The following is a 17839-nucleotide window of genomic DNA, read 5'->3' on the forward strand; positions in this document are numbered from 1 at the left end:
TACAGTTCTATCATACATTAATAAAAAGACACTAATAAATATGTTTTCATTTCTTCTTGAACCCAAGCTTAAGTTTGAGTCTCGGCGTTGAGTCGGCAGCTGGCTCCACATCAGCAGGCGGGGGCGGCGGTTCCACCAGGGTACGCAGCTTCCGCGGCTGGTCGTCTGCCCGGCGAGAGGTGGCTCGAGCCACCTTGCCATTGGCCTTGGAAACCTTCTTTCCCTTGAGCCCGAGAACCATCTTGAGGCGGCCCTCTCGTTTGATGACAACCTTACCGTCCCCCAGGTACTTGGCGACTAGCCGCTTCGGCCGCGGCGTCGGAAGCGTGACAATGAAGCTGTCTACGGCGGGATACAGAAGCTGGCTGATATCAAGCATGATGCGTTTTTGCACAATTCCGTAATGCGTAGGGTCGTTGATCGCCGTCCACAGCTGGCGCTTGAGATGCGGATTATCGCCATATACTTTGCGCACTCGCTGTATCGACGTCGTAATTACATGCCGCGCCATCTGCTCCCGACGCACGTCCATTGGGTTGCTCGACATAGCAGGGGGGATATTCGGATTGTTATCGGGGAGAAGAGATGATGGGGCGGGTCCTGCCGGTAAAGGATGGTCAGAGCCATTAGGCGCCGTCTCACTACTAACGGGATTAGTGGGATTAACGTTGTCCAGCGTCATGGCGTCATCAATGCCACCACCTTTTCGATGTCCATTGGTAACATTCTTGGACTCCAGCGGCTTGATATCGCCATTCAGCGCGACTATGCCAATGACTTCCTCAAGCTTCTCAATCAGAGAGTACCGAACATAGTTCGAATGGTCGTGCGCTGCGGTGACGAAAGTATAGTGAAGCAGCGCCTTGTTCTTCATACCACCGAGATTGAGCAGACTTCCGAATGCAGCCAGCCTCACGTCGTTGTTGGTGCCGCACTTGGTGTACTGAATCAGCTCCTCGTGCTTCACTTCAATGTGCCCTTCGCGGGCGAGCCAGTCCTTCTGCGCAATGGTGGCAATCGTCACCATATTTTGCACAGACGGTAGCCACGCGTCCATGCGACAGCTCCTATCAATCTCCTCCACCGCTTTGCTTACAAAATGCCGCATCTCGGGTGTGACATCGACCGCAATGCCCTTATCGGCGCCCGGTAGAGGGCGCAGGGTGCCAACCAGCGACTCAATGAGCGACACAACATAGTAACAGTCGCTAAAACTGTTGCTAGAGTTCTCATTGTACCGCAAAAGGTCAAGAATAAAGTTCTTTGCCTCCATAGGGCACTTGTTCTGCGCATCACGCACCTGCGAAATGGCCCGCGGAATGGCCTTCTGCACAAAGTAACTCGTAAAGTCAGAAAAGTCGTTGGCAGTAGGGATGAACGAGTTCTCAAAGCAGAACATAGACTGGAACGCTTTCTTGAGATGGAACATGCCCATGAAGCCAGTTTCCTCCACAGCGCACTTGGCCAGCGCGTTGGCTGCCTCGACGCGGACGCCGTAGTAGTACCGCCGGTCGACGAGTGTCTTGACCAAAATGGACGAATAGAGCGCCGACGGCTTCGACTCGCCAAAATACCGAATAGCTTCCAACTGAGCAGCCACATCTCGGTCCTGCTGCAGCTGCGAATTGAACATGTAGTCCGGCTGGTTAATATACAGCTTACAGATCCACTCAAAGTCAGAGTCCACCCGGATCCACTCAAACGCCTCGTTCATCATGCGCTCCTCCTCCTCTTTAGTCCAGTCCGTGAGCCTCCACTCGGCGATCTCCTCGTCGGTCTGAAGAGTGTCGCCGAGCGAATGAAGCAGAACGCCGTCGAGGTCAGCGTCATTTTCCTCCGTGTCCTCAGGCACGTCCTTACCCACGACTGCTGCAGCTGCGGCCGCTGCAGCCTGGGCGTTCTTTTTGGTCCGCTTGAGCCGCTTGTACTTGGTGTTGTACTGGATGTCAAGCTTGGTGAAGTTCTCCTTGAGATCGACAACGTGCTCGTATGGCGTGCCGTCGGCCTCGTGGATTCTAATTGTCATTGGCCCCGTGAAGATGGGCTGCACGGGGTATGATGACTTGCCAGTGTCCATGGCCATCTTGGCATCCTTGACGAAATGCTTCTCGTCGAGGCGCTTCCCGCCGATTTCAGCATTCTGCACTTGCCGAATGCCCATCTCGACAAACATCCGCTTCTTGTTGAATCGCTGCGTGATTCGGAAAATGGGATACCCCGATCCGCGGACCCACTGGTCGAAGAACGAGTTGAGCTGGTTGTGCCCAACCTTCTCGCACAGCTTCTGGAACTGCTGCGTGTTGATAGTCGCAACGTTGAGCCCGCCGCCACCAGACATAGCAAACAGGAACAGCTTGGGCAGGACTCGCGAGAGCCCCAGAGACCGATCGGTTTTGGTCATCCGACGGTCCAAAATAAATAAAACTACGGGCGCCTTGAGCTTGATGAAGCTCAAGTCTTCTTCGGTGATAGGGTGCAGGAATTCCGGCTCGGCCAAAGGCGGCTTGCCGATATCCTCTTCGCAAATGACCTCCGTCTGGCGCTTCATGCGGAACCGATGCTCGTTGTTGCCAAACAGCTTGCGGATGAAGCAATTGGCCATGTGGTGCGCAATCCCCACCGTGATCCACATGTCGTTCCACGTCTCGGGCACAAGGTTGACGCCGCTCCACTGGTTAGCCAGCACGACAGAGAGCAGCTCGGTGTTAGTGAAAAGCGGCTCAATTACTTCTGGCGAAAAAAGCAGCTTGTCGCTGCAAATAGCAAGACCAGCTGCCGTAGCCGCCTCCACCTCAGAGTCGTTTACGAACACAATTGAGTACGACGTGTAAGGGTACGACCCGTACTCCCTCGTGTAGAACTCCATAGTTTTGTACAGAAAGAGACACGTATTGATGGCGTCGTTCACCATGTGCGGGAACGTATAAACCCATATTGGCACCGAAGTGCTAGTGTCCTCCTCTTCCTGTTCGAGATCGTCTTCATTGTTATCCTTGAGGTCTGTTACGGGCGTCTGGACAAACGGGCCCACGGCGAAACCGATATGGTGTGCCGAAAGAGGTGTAAACATGTCGAACGACACAACTTTCTTGCACGGATCAAACGGATGTGCAACCTATTCAGTTAGTTACTTCAATTCACACAATAAGAGGGGTTCAACTTACCTCCGACGATGGGTTGTTGTTGCAAACCACTACAACATCCCGGTCGAGCTCCTCACGTTCGGCATCGCTTAACGCAATGTCTTCATCAATATCCTCCGATTTTTCCTCGGCATCAGCCTTTTTACCAATGTCTCTAACCGTCCGCGGAACAGATATCTCAATCTGCCACGTACAGGCATCCCACATGCCATCCAGACAAGGCATCCAGCTACTCGTAGACTGTCCAATTGGCGAGTGGGTCGTATATGCGTGCCAAAACGGCTTGCGGATGTTGCTCCCTTCTCCACCGACAAAGTTGACCCCAGTCTTGGCATCGGTAAGAGAGAAATCAATCTTCACCGTGAGCGGAGTAAAAGCGCCCTCGGCCCCAGCGGGTAAGTTTGCACTGGCGGCCGAATTTGGGTCCTGCGGAACAATCCTAACGCCTTTGGGGAGCGTTAGAACTAGCTCTCCAGGTAGATAGCCCGAAAGCAGGTCCTCTATGCCGTGTCGAAAGTGGTGATGCTGGTTGGCTGTGGCATGCTGCGACATAGAGATCGTGCGGAGCGCGTCCTGATGGAAGTAAGGAGATTTGCGCCCGTTAATTGTGACATTGTGCACCCTCGATTGGCGACAATCAAGGCGGATCTGCTTCAGCGCCGGGTCCGTGGGCACAATCGTCAGCTCCGTCCACCCTTCCAGCGACCAGTCTGCAAGATTCACATCAACAGATACTTTCTGGTGGGCCACACGGAAGCCACGGTCAATGGGGTATACCTCATAGGGCTGCGATCCAGCCGTTGCCAGCGATTGTGCTTCGGTCATGTGATTAAACTGCCTAGTCGCCCTGTTCCACCAAAAAAAGGAAAAAGAACCTCTTCTTTCCTTTCCTATATCAAAGACGGGCCAGGTACCCACAGACAGGGTATAAATGGAAGAAAGCTGTGCTCAATAGCGCCGATTCTAAGCTTGGTGATCGATTGCGACTAGTGACTGCTCTCGTATTCAATTTAAAAGTGGTGTTTTGTTACGCGTTTTGGGAGTTGTCCACAAATTTTCCGTGATAGCCGGGTAACTTTGCGACCACTTACCTACCCATGATTTACGAAAATGGGGCACGGTTTAATACCACATAGTGTAAAATGCGGATTTGGCTTAATGCAGGATTTGTAGCAGATATGGAGATATAGTTGCATTGAGTGGTTTCAAGTATTGTAGATGAATGGAAAATTTCGTGAAGTTATTACAACTTGTTCAATTGAGTTTCCCAAGGAATAGATATCGTAGAAATGTGCCAGTTTGTTAATCAAATTACTGAGAAACGCTGTGGGTATAAGCCTAGGCAAAAATGGTGCGGATACCACAATCCTCGAAAGTACCAGAACGATAGCCATTATCGTGTTTCCTCTGGAGACATTGCGAAGAGCCTAGACGAGATGAAAGGTGCCATGGTCAACCTGACATTGGTCCTATCCCAGCTCAAAGAGACGTTATCCATTAACAATGCTATAAATAAGATGAGCAAACCCACAGGGATACCCGAGGTCGTTACCGAAGAAAAGAGCGGTCTTAACTCTCAGAAGTTTGAGGATGAGACTGACGCTATACCCAGCGCTGATACGGATAATCATACAGCACTCAACGCTGATACAATAGCCAGTAGTGTAGAGCTTTTGTCATCAATCCTCTCCAGAGCACGTATTGAATAAGCGAAATATAAATTTCATGCTTCTTGAATATTCATGCTTCTTGGATATGACCATGCTTCTTGGATATAACACTTCTTGGACATAATCATGCTTCTAGAATTAGGAAAGCCGTTCAAAGTCGAGGCACTCGGCTAGGAACAGTGTTAATGCATGGAGAGACTCAAACATGCCCCAATGTGCCGCATCAGAACCATCCGGAATGCCCATTCGTACTTGGATATCGTCCAGCTTCAACTGCAAAGCTCGTCTCGCATTGACTTTGCTGTCAGCTGCCGCAGACTTGCCTCCAACCTCACGTTCTGTTAACCGCTCAAGATTACAGGCTATGACATGCAAGGCAAAACTGAACTGGAACCGCAGCTTCTCTCTTCGCGCGACAACCTGCACCTTGGACGAGAATTTCCAGTGCTTCTCGGCAAACGGAAGAATGAAAGTCTTAATAGTCCCCTCAGCCGTTAGCCGCCCGTATGGCCACCCCTCATTAGTTCCATGCAAGCTAGCCAGCGCTAGCGCTTGTCTCCAGTACATCACCCGGAGAGACTTGTTGAGCGCTTGCACGCTGGCTAGCATATCTAACAAACGGCGCCGTAGCGTATCGCTAGAAAATTCCAGAGACAAGCTCAGTGCCATATTGAACACTTTAGATTCCCACACATCGTCAGGCACGCAATTGACGAGCTCAGATACTGCCCTGGCAGGCTCTAAGGAGCCGTTGGCGCTCAATAAGCAATCAGCACTACACACAAGCGCCACGGTCAATGCAAAGTAAAACGCCTTGACGCTAAAATGCTTCTTTAGAAAATAGCAGTAGTTCTCTGTAATAGAGCGCACGATACACTCAATGGGCCCCTGCCCCTGTGGCATTGTTAGTAAGTCATGGCTCCTGATTCCACCTCGTGTAAACAGCTCCGGAACCACATCCTGAACGAAGTCTCCGTAGTCTCCCGGTCGGTCGAACAGCTTGTCATTGGCGCCCACGTCTCGCATCATGGCAATGGTCAGGGCCCGCAGCCGGTCCTCGGAGATTCGTCCATGGTCTATATCGTTGCGCAAGATGCGGTTCCAGGCCTTGCAGTACTTTTCACGCATCCACGCGTCAGCCTCGACAGCAATCTCGCTACGAATCCACTTGGCGCAGATGTCGTTGTACGGAGGGTACATGCGTAGGTCCATCGTCTCGGTTGCTTCGCTGGCAAAGAACCATTGGCGCATCCCCTTATTGGCCATAAACAGCAGCCAGCGCGAGTCCGATCCTTTCTTGCTCGACAAATCAACTTCATAGTAATTAGAACGCACGTGGCTGACACTGAACACAAACAGATCCTTGCACGTCGTGCCTGCTTGGCGCATAATCGCCAGCCGTTTGGCCGACTCAGGGAGCTCCTCGACGACTTGCATACGCTTGGTCGGACTCGTATAGTACGCCGGGGAAACGAATTGCTTCTCCAGGTAGTCCAGGGCATCCTGGATGTTCTGTTCCTTTTCGCGCTGCTTCTGTCTCTGCCGCTCCTTAGGCGTTTTGTAGCCTTCACGGCTCGGAGTCTCAAACTTGCGCCTTTCTTGGCTTTTGCTGTCCTCCTGAGTTAAAAATGGATCATTGGACATTGTGGAGGGCGAACCTTTGGTGTTCTGGCGGAGCAGGCTTATCTGTGATGCACTGGCCGCAATCTGCGCGTAGTCGTCTTCTTCAGCAGCCCCAGGTGACTCTATCGAAGGAATAGCCACCCCCGGGCTCTCACCAATCGATTCCAGGGGCGTGGCCGCCGTCGGACACGGCGAAGATTGTGATGCCCTGGTCTTTTTCGTGGGCGACCGCTCAAAGTATGCGGTGATCTTGCTGTTGTTGTCGACAGCATTTTTGGACGGCGACGCGGCAGCAGCTGACCTTGTTCGCTTCCTTCGCACACCCCCAGGACTGCCGTTGACGGCGGATGGCTGCGTACTACTCATCTAGCCACTGTTGTTCGGTCGAGTGAGGGACGCGTTCCCGGAGTCCCCCTATCAGATCAATTTTTTTCACAATCAAATCTCCCCCACGCGCAACTTTATTTGTGATTAAAGGGCACTTTAGATTAATTAGAGTTCGTGTTTTTAATAGGATTTGGTACTGGTGTTTGATATGACGGATATTTCATTTGGCCTAACCAAAGTATGCGAAGAGCAGAGTGTTGAAGTGTGCGGATAGGTGTGCCCTATCCCTAATTGGATTTAAACGCGTCGCAGGATAAGCCCAATCTGTTCTACTCGTCAAGTAGAATACGCATTTAGTGATATGAACAATCTCCGGTCCGTGATTGATATAGTAATTGATATATGATATATCACTTCGCGTTCAGGTAATTAAAACACTACCGGTAGTTCCATTACTGAAACCCTTTTGTAACAGTGCCCTTGGAATCCTACAAACCTGCTCCAGAGCGTCGAATGCCTAAAGCTTGAACACACAATCTTGAAATGCCTATACGGCTACTGTAACCGTTCCATACACCGGCATCTCCCGTTCCATACGCTTGGTGTAGCAATCTGTTGGTATTCTATTGCCGGTTACGGCTGTAAGTAATTTGACACACGCTTCCTCCCAACAGCCGTCCGGGCCTGTAACAAATCCGTAACAGCAGCCATTTGTTACAACGAACGCCTTCAACAGCTTACGCAATAAAAATTGTACTTCGGTACCTCGAAAACCTACAATTCATATCTACAGTCACAATGTAGTACTGCTCTTATCAATTTCGTACATAGTTCAGTTGAATTGTCGCGGTGAAATGACTTTCACGATATCGGCGCAAGGGGCGGAATTTTAGCCGCCGCCCGTAGGGCAACCCACCGCGTCCAAAATCCGGGGTAGATGCATCTCGGCGGCAGTCCAGTGAGTATATAGCCACATCGTGTCTCCTACCAAGATAACGAACAAATTGCACGTAGGATATATACGTATAACGATGAAAGAGAAGAAAGCGAGTGTTTTGCTGGTGGGTTCCGGTGGGGTTGGCACAATTGCTTCGCTGGGACTCGAGCTCTCGGGGAGGGCTGCTGTCACGAGTGTGCTGAGAAGCGACTACGAGAGGGTCAAAGAAAAAGGATTTGTCATCGAGTCTGTCGAGTACGGCGACTTTGACTCGTGGAAACCGTCGCGCATCGTCAACAGCGTAGACGTGGCTGTAGCAGAGGGAGAGATATACGACTACATCATGGTGTGCATGAAGGTACTGCCTGAACTATACAAGTCTGAGGACATCATTGCCAATGCGGTGACGCCTGGCCACACTGTGATCGTATTGATGCAGAACGGCATTGGCATTGAGAAGCCCGTGGCCGAGCGGTTCCCCGAGAATATCGTACTCTCGGGTATTAGCATGATTGCGTCCATGAATCTGCACGGGCGTATCCTCCACAAGGAGCATGATAAGCTCAAGGTTGGGTACTATAGCTCGCCAGGGATACCTGAGGACAAGATCATTGATGCCGCTGAGAAGTTTGTTGATATCTACGGGGCTAGCGGTGCCCATACCGAGTTTGTCCCCAATCTCGACAAGGCGCGGTGGACGAAGCTCATTTACAACTCTTGCATCAATACCATTTCTGCATTGATCCTCCTTGACACGGGGCGGCTTTACTTGTCTGGGTTGGACCAGTCGCTGATTATTCCTACAATGCAGGAAATCAAGGCAATTGCTCTCAAAGCGCTGGGGGAGCCATTGGAGCCGGAGGATATTGATTTCAGGATGCTTCTCTCTGACGAAGGTGTATATTATCATCCGTCGATGATGGTAGATGTGGAAAAGGGCAACCCTATTGAACTAGAGGTTATTCTGGGTAACCCATTGCGAATTGCCAAAGAGCTGGGTGTAGAGACGCCTATACTTCAGACTGTCTATTATCTACTAAAAGGAGTGCAATTCCGGCTTCTTGAAGGGCGGGGGTATATTAAGTGTCCGGAAGAGGCGCCCACTCGTGCTGTTGAGCCGTTCTGGAAGTTCCCTTACAACTAACTGTTCAAATCGGAAACGGCTAATCCGAGGGGATTATTTTTATAGAATTGCCACGGTACATAGAGTGTTGCTTCAATTGATTCTTGTGCTCTCAGTCGACTAGGAAATCGATCCCATCTGTACACATTTGGAAATTTGTTATACTATCTTAGAAACCTCATGTTGCTTGGTCCTCGTTCGCCCTAGGCAATGGACTCAGGATCATTGGTAGCTAATTGTATTACCGTATGTGGTACATGTACCTACCGTTTGATAGTGCTGATTCTTGTGAAAATAACACCTGGCCCTTGCCACAGGATACAAGTTGATACTCCCTCTAGAATGGTATTATCAAGAATCAAGAAACAGATAAACCGTAGTTCAATAAATCGCTTTAACCATGTGGTATACAGTGCCCCCAACTCTCCGAGGGGGACCGGCATCAACAGACCTATCGGCAAATTGATCCGCGCTAAAGTACTGGATCCATTGCAGTACATTCCAAGTTGTAGAAGCTCCGACTAATACTAGTATAACCAACTCATCTTCATGTCATAACAGCTAATCAAAGCACCACCTCTTCTATAATATAGCACCATAGATCAAATGCAGGAATAAATTATTACAGCGTTAGTTACTACTCAGGCTCGTTCCAGCTGAGCTCTACAGTCTCTCGCACTCGCTTGCTATACTGGCTGCGGTGATCCTTATACAGATTCGCCGCCTCTACGTTGGCCGGACTGGCAGTGTTTGGATCGTTGAGCAAACTTATGGGGGTTAGCGCCACCGTTAAAAACAAGTCAAAATGGCTTACCTTTGGATAGACGTTAAAATCGCAGCCACATCGTATGTCGGGCTCCACCGATTCTGCAATATATCCAGACAGAGCTCGCCCGAGGCGTATACGTTCGGATGGAACATTTGGCTGATGAACTTGACGGATGGAGGTTTATTCGGGTACTGCTCGTCAAACGTCATAACGAGCCGGAACGTACCGTCCTCGAACGGCGTATCAGAGGGCCCAATAATCACCGCGTTCCAAATCATGACATTATCCGCCACTGGAGAGGCAGACACCCCGCTCGGGGGATCCTGCTGCATCCTCTATAGTCACTGGTTAGTAAATCGTCTTCGGGAGTGTCGCTACTTACCTTGAAGTCTCGCATCAACCTTCGCCTAGCAGTAGTGGACATTTTTCTTCGTTCTCTCCTCGACTAGCTCTATATACGTCCGTGGATAGCTAATTTCCAGTAGATGAGTGTATGATGTAAGGCTTTTTTGGCGGTGATGATGTCCCTCGCCTCCGGGCCGCACAGCCGCATGCGGGCTGAACACAGACCGTTCTATATTTCCGTGCGGCGCCGCAAAGGGATATCGCAGGCGCAATTGTACTTGGGGGGACCAGTCCCCCCAAACCCCCCTGGGGCTCCGCTCCGCGGAGATAAACCGATTGGCCTGGGGGCCTCCGTACAGTTACGGGATTTCAGGGAGCTGGCCGTTGAATACAGCTAGTTTACCCTGCCCAGGGGGTGGAGTAAGGAATTTGACGGTAGTTTGTAACAGGTTGGGAGTTTGTAACGGCAGTTTGTTACGCGGTTACAAAAGGCCTTCCGATGAAACCTCCGCGAAGCGGAGCTACGGGTTTGGGGGCTGGCCCCCAAGTCAATTGAAGACTGCGAAGTATTGGGGAAAGGCTGCGGGAGCCGCGCTAGACCTCGAATACATTATTCCATACCGTAATTGTAGTAATTGGCCAGCACGAACAGGGGGGGGCGGGGATATATCGCATTGAGTATACTAAAGTGTGAGGGAGAATTAGAATCTAGAAGAACACAAAAAAAGACTGTCATTTTACTGCGCCAAAGGAACACCCTTGACGGAGGATGCGGCGGACGGGGCGGCCGAGGATGCGGCGGTAGAAGTAGCGGCGGAGGTAATCTCTACCTTTGGCGCAAAGCCCTCTGGACCAACGAACTTCTCTTCTCGCCATGGGCCATCGTCGGCCAGCTCGACACCACCAGCAGACTCGCTCTTACCGCCAAACTTAACCGGCAGGTTCTCAGCCGGGATCTGCTTGAGCAGCTCATCGGTGTACCGCGAGCCCAAGATGTGGATCTTGTCAACAGTGACGGGGTCAAGGAACCGCTTGATGAAGCTGAACACGGTCGCGAAGCCGAATGGTGCATTGATGACGTAGAACTTACCCATTCGCTCCGGGTAGTAGTTCTGGCCAATGTTGGATGCCTCTCGAATGTAAGGGTAGACCTGGGTGGCCGACGAAAGCGAGACGCCCTTGAGGTCGAGGATCGTGCACGAAGTCTCGACGAGGTGGTCCATCATTCGAGAGCAGGCAGGCAGTCGGTGCTTGATGAATGACTCGTACTCCCAAACCAGGTTCTTAAGCATCCGCTCCTGGCTAGTGATTTTGTACATCTCATTGATCTTGACGCCGCCAAGCTGCTCCACGTAGATCGGTCGGCCATCCTTGTCCGTCTTGTGGTAGTACTGTGGGTAGTACTTGGCCACCTGCGCCTTCTCGGTGTAGTGGAAGTCCTCTAGGATCGTGTTGACGCCAAACTCCTCCCGCCATTTCTCGCAGTCAATGAACATCTGCTTGGCCTTCTCAATGTCGAACTTTCGCGCTCGCAGGAACCGCAACAGCGTGGCATCGTCCAGACGCTCCGTGTAGCCCAATTCCTGCAGCTGGATCCGCAGAATCTCGAGATTGCCTTGTTGCTGAGGAGTCAGATTGCCTGGGTGCCCGGCCGCGACACCCTCGCCGCCGTTCTGTGGGAACGACTTGAGGAATTCCTGTTCTTCGTTAGAATCTGCCAACCGCAATATTCGGGGGGAGCCTTACCTCTTCTGTGATTTGGTTCGCCATGGCTGTGATTTTCCAATTGTAGGAGGGAGGTTAATCAAAAATGTTTTGTGAGACGTGGACGCAACCCTTGGGTTAGTTACCCGGCTGCCGGACACGTATACGCGGCTGACTTACCCCTGCCCCTGTCTCTTCCTCCTCCGGGACACAGGCAGTCAATGATTGGTTTTGGCGCAGGAGTCTTCCACTCCTCGTTTTTTTTTAGGATGCCGTTTTCTAAGCTCCATTTGGCTTCGTCTCGTTATGTAATTTGTATTAACGAATTCAATTGATTGCATTCTACTACTCTTGTGGGGGTACTGATTACAGGCGCCCATATGACGTTAACGGACGTATGAATTGCTCTATTGAACTTTGTACGTAAATCCTCGAAGATGTAAATCATTAGCACAGTGGAGTGATGTGATATTTTCGCGTCAGCGGAGCTGCGGAAGCTCGAGGACTGGCCCTCGAATGCCTTGCTCCATATATAACTCGGTATAATTAAGCAGAAGCAGCACAGAATTTATCTTTAACGCTATGTAAATAAGATTGAACTTAAAAAATGTATGTTTGGTTAGATCTGATGTTGTTCATAGGGACAAGCCCCATAGTCCCCGCCCTTTAAAGGAGGGCTGAAAACAGAGTGTAGTATACCATACGAAGCTACCTGTATTAGATTTACATAGATTAGTTACTAATTGGGAATGATTGGTGGTTAGTTGGATCGGAGAACGAAGATAGTTCAACGGGTTCAAAGAGTAATGGAGATGAATCGTTACAATAATAAGTTTTAAACCTTTTACTTATATCTCCAATCGACTTTATAGGTACTATGGAGCGAGTTTCCACGGTGATTTCGCGGTGGAGCCGCACGAGCCGCACTGGCGGGGGGTTTGGGGGGTGCAACCCCCCCTACTAATGGGGTCTGGGGCAGCGCCCCAGTACAAAACTGGCAGCGTAATACAGTAGTGTCGGAGTGCATAGTGGAAGGCTCAAGGAGCAATAGAGATGAATAGTCTATAAGTAGGTACAGATAGTACGTTAAAGAACTCAAGGATCAAGAGGATACAGTTGACATGAATAGTCTATAAATAAAATAAATAGCACATTAAAGGAAGGTCATTAGTTGTCGTTAATCAGAATCTTCTCGCAAGTAGCAATGCAGGCGGAAGCCGCCTCCCACAGCTCGTCAAAGTTAATAAGAGTGTCATAGATTGGCTTGTACGCCTCGTAGGAAGTGCTCCACAGTCGCACCGCCTGGTCAGCAATTTCGCTGAGCTCAGTCTCAAAGTGCGCCAGGTGTGGCGGATCGCCGGCGACGTTGAGCATACGATGCTGAATGGCAAGCCGAATTCGCAGCAGCGCTAGTCGAGGCACAGGGTCGAGATCAACATACTGGTAAACTGGCTTGCGTATGAGCCGGCAGAATATGCCTCGCAGTAGCTGTTGTTCGGATAATGGCATGCACGGCCGCTCTTGGAGTACTACGGCAAACAATGCAGACACAATCTCGCTCTGCGAAAGCTTAGCATCGTCGCGCAAAATAGACAGCACGTGGCTCTTGAGCCGAACGACCTTGGAACAGTCGTTGCTTAGTCCAATGGCGAATTGTAGCACGGTAAACCCAATAATCGTGTCGCGTACCAACAGCATTGTACGCAATACCGACAGCCGCAGATTCTTGAATGTCTCCGGCATAGCGTCGAGGTTCTTGGAGGACGGCAACGTGGCTATCATCGTCGAGTAGTAGGCCATCATGCGGTTCATTCGCCATTCCTTGGACCCCTTTGTTACACCCTCAGGCGTCCGAACCAGGCATTTGCAGCTCTTACTGCTTGAAAGAGCCCAGAACAGCAGATTCTTGAACCCAATCTTGTGGGTCTGCAGGTCTCTGATGAAGCAGTTGAACTCGCGCTTGCACGATAAAGTGACTAGCCGGTCACGGTTGAAGTGGAAGTACCGGTCCATGTACTCCATACGCAGGTCATCTAGAGCGTCGAGCACGCGATTCAACAACACCTCGGAAAGAACAAAATCGCTCTGGCGCGTCACGCTCACGAGCGCCTTGATCTCGCGGATCGTGTCGCCCGGGGTCGCCGCAGTAACTGCGGCGTCCATCTCCGCCACAACGTGGTGAATAAGCAGCCTCGGGTCGTAGCAATTGAGCGAACACTGCTGGGCAATACAGTCATCGTCTGTCTCGATCGCCTTGTCTAATACAATCAAGTTGCGCCGCACGTAAAGCACAAACTCCGGGATCCACGCCATCTGCGGCCCAAAATCAAGGTTCGCGTGGATAAGCTCCTTGAGTCCAAACAATTTTTGGTGCATGCATCGCATGACGCTCTGTTGGCTCTTGATACAGTCGTACTTATTCTCCCGTGAATTTACGTGCACCACCTTATGGTCTGGATTGTACCGCAGCTGGAGGGCAATGCACCGGAAATGCTGCGCCAGAGTCGCACCGCGACTACTGCTACTCTTACCGTCGTTCTGCGAATACAACGCGTTGAGCTTCTCAAGGAACGTACGCTTCGTGATCTCGAACTGCAGCAGCTTGCGCGCCCGCGACTCCGACCCGAGAAGCGTCGTCAACGTCGAAAGCATGGCCTGCGTCCGGCCGTGCATACGCAGAAGCGCCGATTGGCATCGGTCGGACCTAATTTTACCAAGCTTGACGCAGTCGTTAATTTTATGCCAGACGCTGACGCTATCGGCCATCTTGTCAAGTAGCTCCGGGACCACAGCCGCAATGCCCTTGTACCGCACGTTGACATAGGTCTGGTAGAAGCTATTGTACCCTTCGAGGAACGCGATCCGGCGGAACCAGCATGCCGGCCGCTCACAGACTCGCGTGAAGACTGTGCCAAGGTGCTGGATGCGCTGGCGCAGCGACTCATCAATTGCCGCCTTGTCGCAATTCAGCATGTAAGCCACGAGAATCATCTTGGCATGACACACCGAGCTGTCGCGCTTACCACCCATCAGGAAGATGACTTCGGCAAGGCGGTCCACAAAGCTACAGTCCGCCAGACGGTCCTGGACAAGCCCCACGCTTCCGACCATCCCCGTCCACGAAAAGAGCCACGGTTCTGTCTCTCTAAGGAACTCAATGTTCTTGCTCAGCCGGTACCGGCGATAAGCCCTCTGGATGGTGCATACCGCTTCGGCGAGCCTTCGCTGGCCCTGTTCCGCTTCCCGGGCCAGATTCTGCTCTTTCAGCCTCTCCAGAGGCACTGTAAGCCGCGCCTTTGCACGGGCCATATCATCTGAGCTCGCTGCCGCCGCCATAGGCACCTTTGGCGGGTCATTTGTGAACTCGGACATGGACTTTCTTTGGCTTCTTTCACCACTCTCCTTGGTCACAAACACTTATTCCATATAACCCGCAGCGAAGGGGGGCGATATCAACCACAGAAATTAAAAATAAATAAATAAATAATACAGCTGTATCAGCAAAATAAATATAGCTTGAGTAGCTTTCTGCTACAAATGGAGAGACAAATCCTACCAGTTAACTACAGGCCACTTTGAATACTGGCATTACTAATAGCCCGGTTTCCGCCAGGGCAATTAATAAGCGGGCCAAGACACGCTTTGGATAGAGCGGTGACCACATCGGCTCTTTTTCCAGGGGGTGGGAGTTGGCGCGCGCGGGCACAGAGAGAAAATCTGCCCCCAGCGGAAAAAGGGGCGGAACGCCGCCAGTGGGGCTCAATACCGGTGTACCCGGGATTAAGCGGCAATTGATTCGAAATCAAAAAGCTGATCAAAGAATTCCACCATATTGACTGAGGAGAGATCGCCAATCTCCACCAGCTTGTCTGCATCAGCCTCTTTGTCCTCCCCGTCGTTCTCGTAGCTGGCGGTAGTAGTGGTGGGCGGCGAAACGAGGGCGGAGCCGGCACCGGTCCCAGTGCCGATGGCGTAAGCATAGAGGTGCGGCACGTGATGGAGAATGAGGAGCCGCATGCGGCTTACGATTTCTGCGGCGAGAGGCCAATGGCACCCGAGGGCGTCCAGGCAGGCGCATTCGAACTCGACGGCCGATTGCGTCGTGAGCAGGTAGTGAGAGGCCTGTGCTGAGTTGCGGCGCTGCTCATTATACGACTTTAGATGGATGAGTAAGCACATTGCGAGACCACAGGTGACTAGTGGAGAGTGGGAATTGGCGACAATCGACGGAGAAGACGGGTCTCTCGTGGAGTTTGCCGCAGCCCTTAGTAAGCTATTGGCGGCCTTTACAATTGTGGCGGTGTTGAGCCGCCGTTGCCAATTGGGCTCCTCTTCTTCGGGGGCTCGCGACGGCTCCTCTGGGGTATTCGTGCCCTGAGTGGATTGAGAGACATCGCAGGCGCGAGCACAGGACTGGAGGGTTGAATTATGCATGGTTGCCATGATTAGGCAGAAATCGGTGCAGAGCGAGGCTAGCACAAGCCTTTCGTCAGCCCCCGCAGTCGTGCTTTTGGCAATATGTGATGCAATCACTTCCTGCCAGTATAGGGCCTGAATTTGCGCTTCCTCGGGTTGAATCGTCATATTAGCCAGCCTCGAAACTAGCGAAACGCAGTGGTACCGCAGCTTTGTTGCTTCTGATACCTGGGGTGCGTTGTATGACCATGACTCTGCCGGCAGTTTTTCAAACCGTGCAACATCAAGGCTATTCGTCGACGCCCGTCCATATGCGGCTTCAATCATAACATCGACGAAGAACAGCTCATGAACTGCCTCGAGTGTCATTGTGTTGCAAAGCTCAGGAGCAATTCCAATCATGCGTCGTGAAATCAAGGATTCGGCGCTAGCAGTTCCGCCCTCCAGCATCTGACATGCGTTGACTCTTGCTCGCAAAGATACGTCAGGACAGATACATAAATGAGAAGCAATTGCCAGCAATATTAGTGACTGCAGCTTCACCGTATCCTGGTCGGGCGATCTTCCAATCGTTTCTTCCACAGTCTGAATATGCTGCCTCAATATACGGCTGCCCTCGAATCTCGAATCAGATTGGTCGACGGACAATATATGCACCAGGAGCGCCATACTGGCTCTCAACTCAGGTGCCGAGAACAGTTTGTTGACGTAGCCGGAGTCTCTTGGCGGTAGAAACGGATGCTTCGAGTGGAACAGGTCATAGTACCCATTGTATACGGTCTCCCAGTGGCTGCCTTGGGGATCAACTACGAAGGCAACTTCTTCATAACTAGACGTTGGCGGTGTAAGAGCTTGTGGAGGCGATTCAAACTGCTGCAGCTTTCGAGGGATTCGAAAGCCCCCTCGACGACTCTTCTGGTACTCACAGACTTTTGAAGCCCGGGTGCAGTTGGCACAGGGATCTCCTCCAGGGCATTTAATGTGTCGTTTTCTGCACGGCACGCAGGCCAGTGAGCTTACTACTCGAGTCATTTCTTCCAGTATTCCCGAGTGATTTGTCTGATAGACACAGAACAGGGCCTATTTCTAAATATTCGTGCTCCAGCTGAATTTCACCGGTCCTTCGATTACAACCAGGTTATATGTCCTTGGCAATCGAAAGCAGTTGTACATGCGGGAATTGCCAAATCCCGCTTCACCATTTACCGTACTGGGATGCGGCTTGCGCCCGCGAGCCATGCGGCTCATGCGGCTTCAATTGCTTTCACAAACTCCGACTTATACTCAACATCACCTCGAAAATTAACCACTTTACATTGCCATAGCACGGTATGTCCCTGTAAGCAATTCACGGATCATGTTACAGTACTGATATGGTTGTTCGTGCAGATCATTTACAAATCTATTCGCGCCGTACAGCCACTTATGATAGCTACAAATGACGTAAGGAGCAATTGCCTTTTAAGGACACATTGTTTGAAATGGAGATTCATGTGGTTCGGTTGATTAATTTCAAGTCGCAACGGCGAGAACCTTCTGTGGATACCATTCCCTCCACTGCGATTGAGTGTAGTTGCACGCCTGTAGCTGTTTATCTGTTGGCGCAATTGTTGGTTCCGGGTCAACACAGAGCAACGCCGCATATAAGCTCCTCGAGTATTTAGCCAATCTCCTTAGCTGCGGGTTCAAGGACCCTACCACATTGTAGCAATCAATCCCAAAATGTAGACATATCATTTTCAGAAAGTTTCCGGTGGAATTGACGACTGTCTGGGCTACGTC

At 51.2% G+C, this 17839-nt stretch overlaps 7 protein-coding genes across 7 annotated transcripts; 1 reads left to right on the forward strand and 6 right to left on the reverse strand.

The window, feature by feature from the left end:
• Positions 1 to 46: 46 nt before the first annotated feature.
• Positions 47 to 3968, reverse strand: TAF2 (transcription initiation factor TFIID subunit TAF2; the record flags this gene model as incomplete). Its single annotated transcript, XM_076683993.1, has 2 exons — positions 47 to 3115; positions 3165 to 3968. 2 exons carry the CDS (start codon positions 3966 to 3968, stop codon positions 47 to 49), a joined length of 3873 nt encoding a protein of 1290 aa, XP_076541747.1.
• Positions 3969 to 4951: 983 nt separating this feature from the next.
• TRVA0_012S01398 (uncharacterized protein) lies at positions 4952 to 6802 on the reverse strand (the record flags this gene model as incomplete). Its single annotated transcript, XM_076683994.1, has 1 exon — positions 4952 to 6802. One exon carries the CDS (start codon positions 6800 to 6802, stop codon positions 4952 to 4954), a length of 1851 nt encoding a protein of 616 aa, XP_076541748.1.
• Positions 6803 to 7794: 992 nt separating this feature from the next.
• Positions 7795 to 8844, forward strand: TRVA0_012S01420 (ketopantoate reductase family protein; the record flags this gene model as incomplete). The annotated part of the gene is made up of 1 exon (XM_076683995.1): positions 7795 to 8844. One exon carries the CDS (start codon positions 7795 to 7797, stop codon positions 8842 to 8844), a length of 1050 nt encoding a protein of 349 aa, XP_076541749.1.
• Positions 8845 to 9460: 616 nt separating this feature from the next.
• Positions 9461 to 10016, reverse strand: RAD6 (E2 ubiquitin-conjugating protein RAD6; the record flags this gene model as incomplete). Its single annotated transcript, XM_076683996.1, has 3 exons — positions 9461 to 9590; positions 9638 to 9927; positions 9975 to 10016. The coding sequence occupies 3 exons, from the start codon at positions 10014 to 10016 to the stop codon at positions 9461 to 9463; spliced, it is 462 nt and encodes a 153-aa protein (XP_076541750.1).
• Positions 10017 to 10674: 658 nt separating this feature from the next.
• On the reverse strand, positions 10675 to 11707 carry SEC14 (SEC14 family lipid-binding protein; the record flags this gene model as incomplete). Its single annotated transcript, XM_076683997.1, has 2 exons — positions 10675 to 11634; positions 11684 to 11707. The coding sequence occupies 2 exons, from the start codon at positions 11705 to 11707 to the stop codon at positions 10675 to 10677; spliced, it is 984 nt and encodes a 327-aa protein (XP_076541751.1).
• A 1101-nt stretch (positions 11708 to 12808) lies between these two features.
• TRVA0_012S01486 (uncharacterized protein) lies at positions 12809 to 15013 on the reverse strand (the record flags this gene model as incomplete). Its single annotated transcript, XM_076683998.1, has 1 exon — positions 12809 to 15013. One exon carries the CDS (start codon positions 15011 to 15013, stop codon positions 12809 to 12811), a length of 2205 nt encoding a protein of 734 aa, XP_076541752.1.
• Positions 15014 to 15421: 408 nt separating this feature from the next.
• TRVA0_012S01508 (Zn(II)2Cys6 transcription factor domain-containing protein) lies at positions 15422 to 17089 on the reverse strand (the record flags this gene model as incomplete). The annotated part of the gene is made up of 1 exon (XM_076683999.1): positions 15422 to 17089. One exon carries the CDS (start codon positions 17087 to 17089, stop codon positions 15422 to 15424), a length of 1668 nt encoding a protein of 555 aa, XP_076541753.1.
• Positions 17090 to 17839: the final 750 nt, after the last annotated feature.

Source organism: Trichomonascus vanleenenianus, assembly GCF_965637985.1.
Source record: "Trichomonascus vanleenenianus strain CLIB 3782 genome assembly, contig: TRVA0_012S, whole genome shotgun sequence".
In the NCBI taxonomy this organism is placed as follows: domain Eukaryota; kingdom Fungi; phylum Ascomycota; class Dipodascomycetes; order Dipodascales; family Trichomonascaceae; genus Blastobotrys; species Blastobotrys vanleenenianus.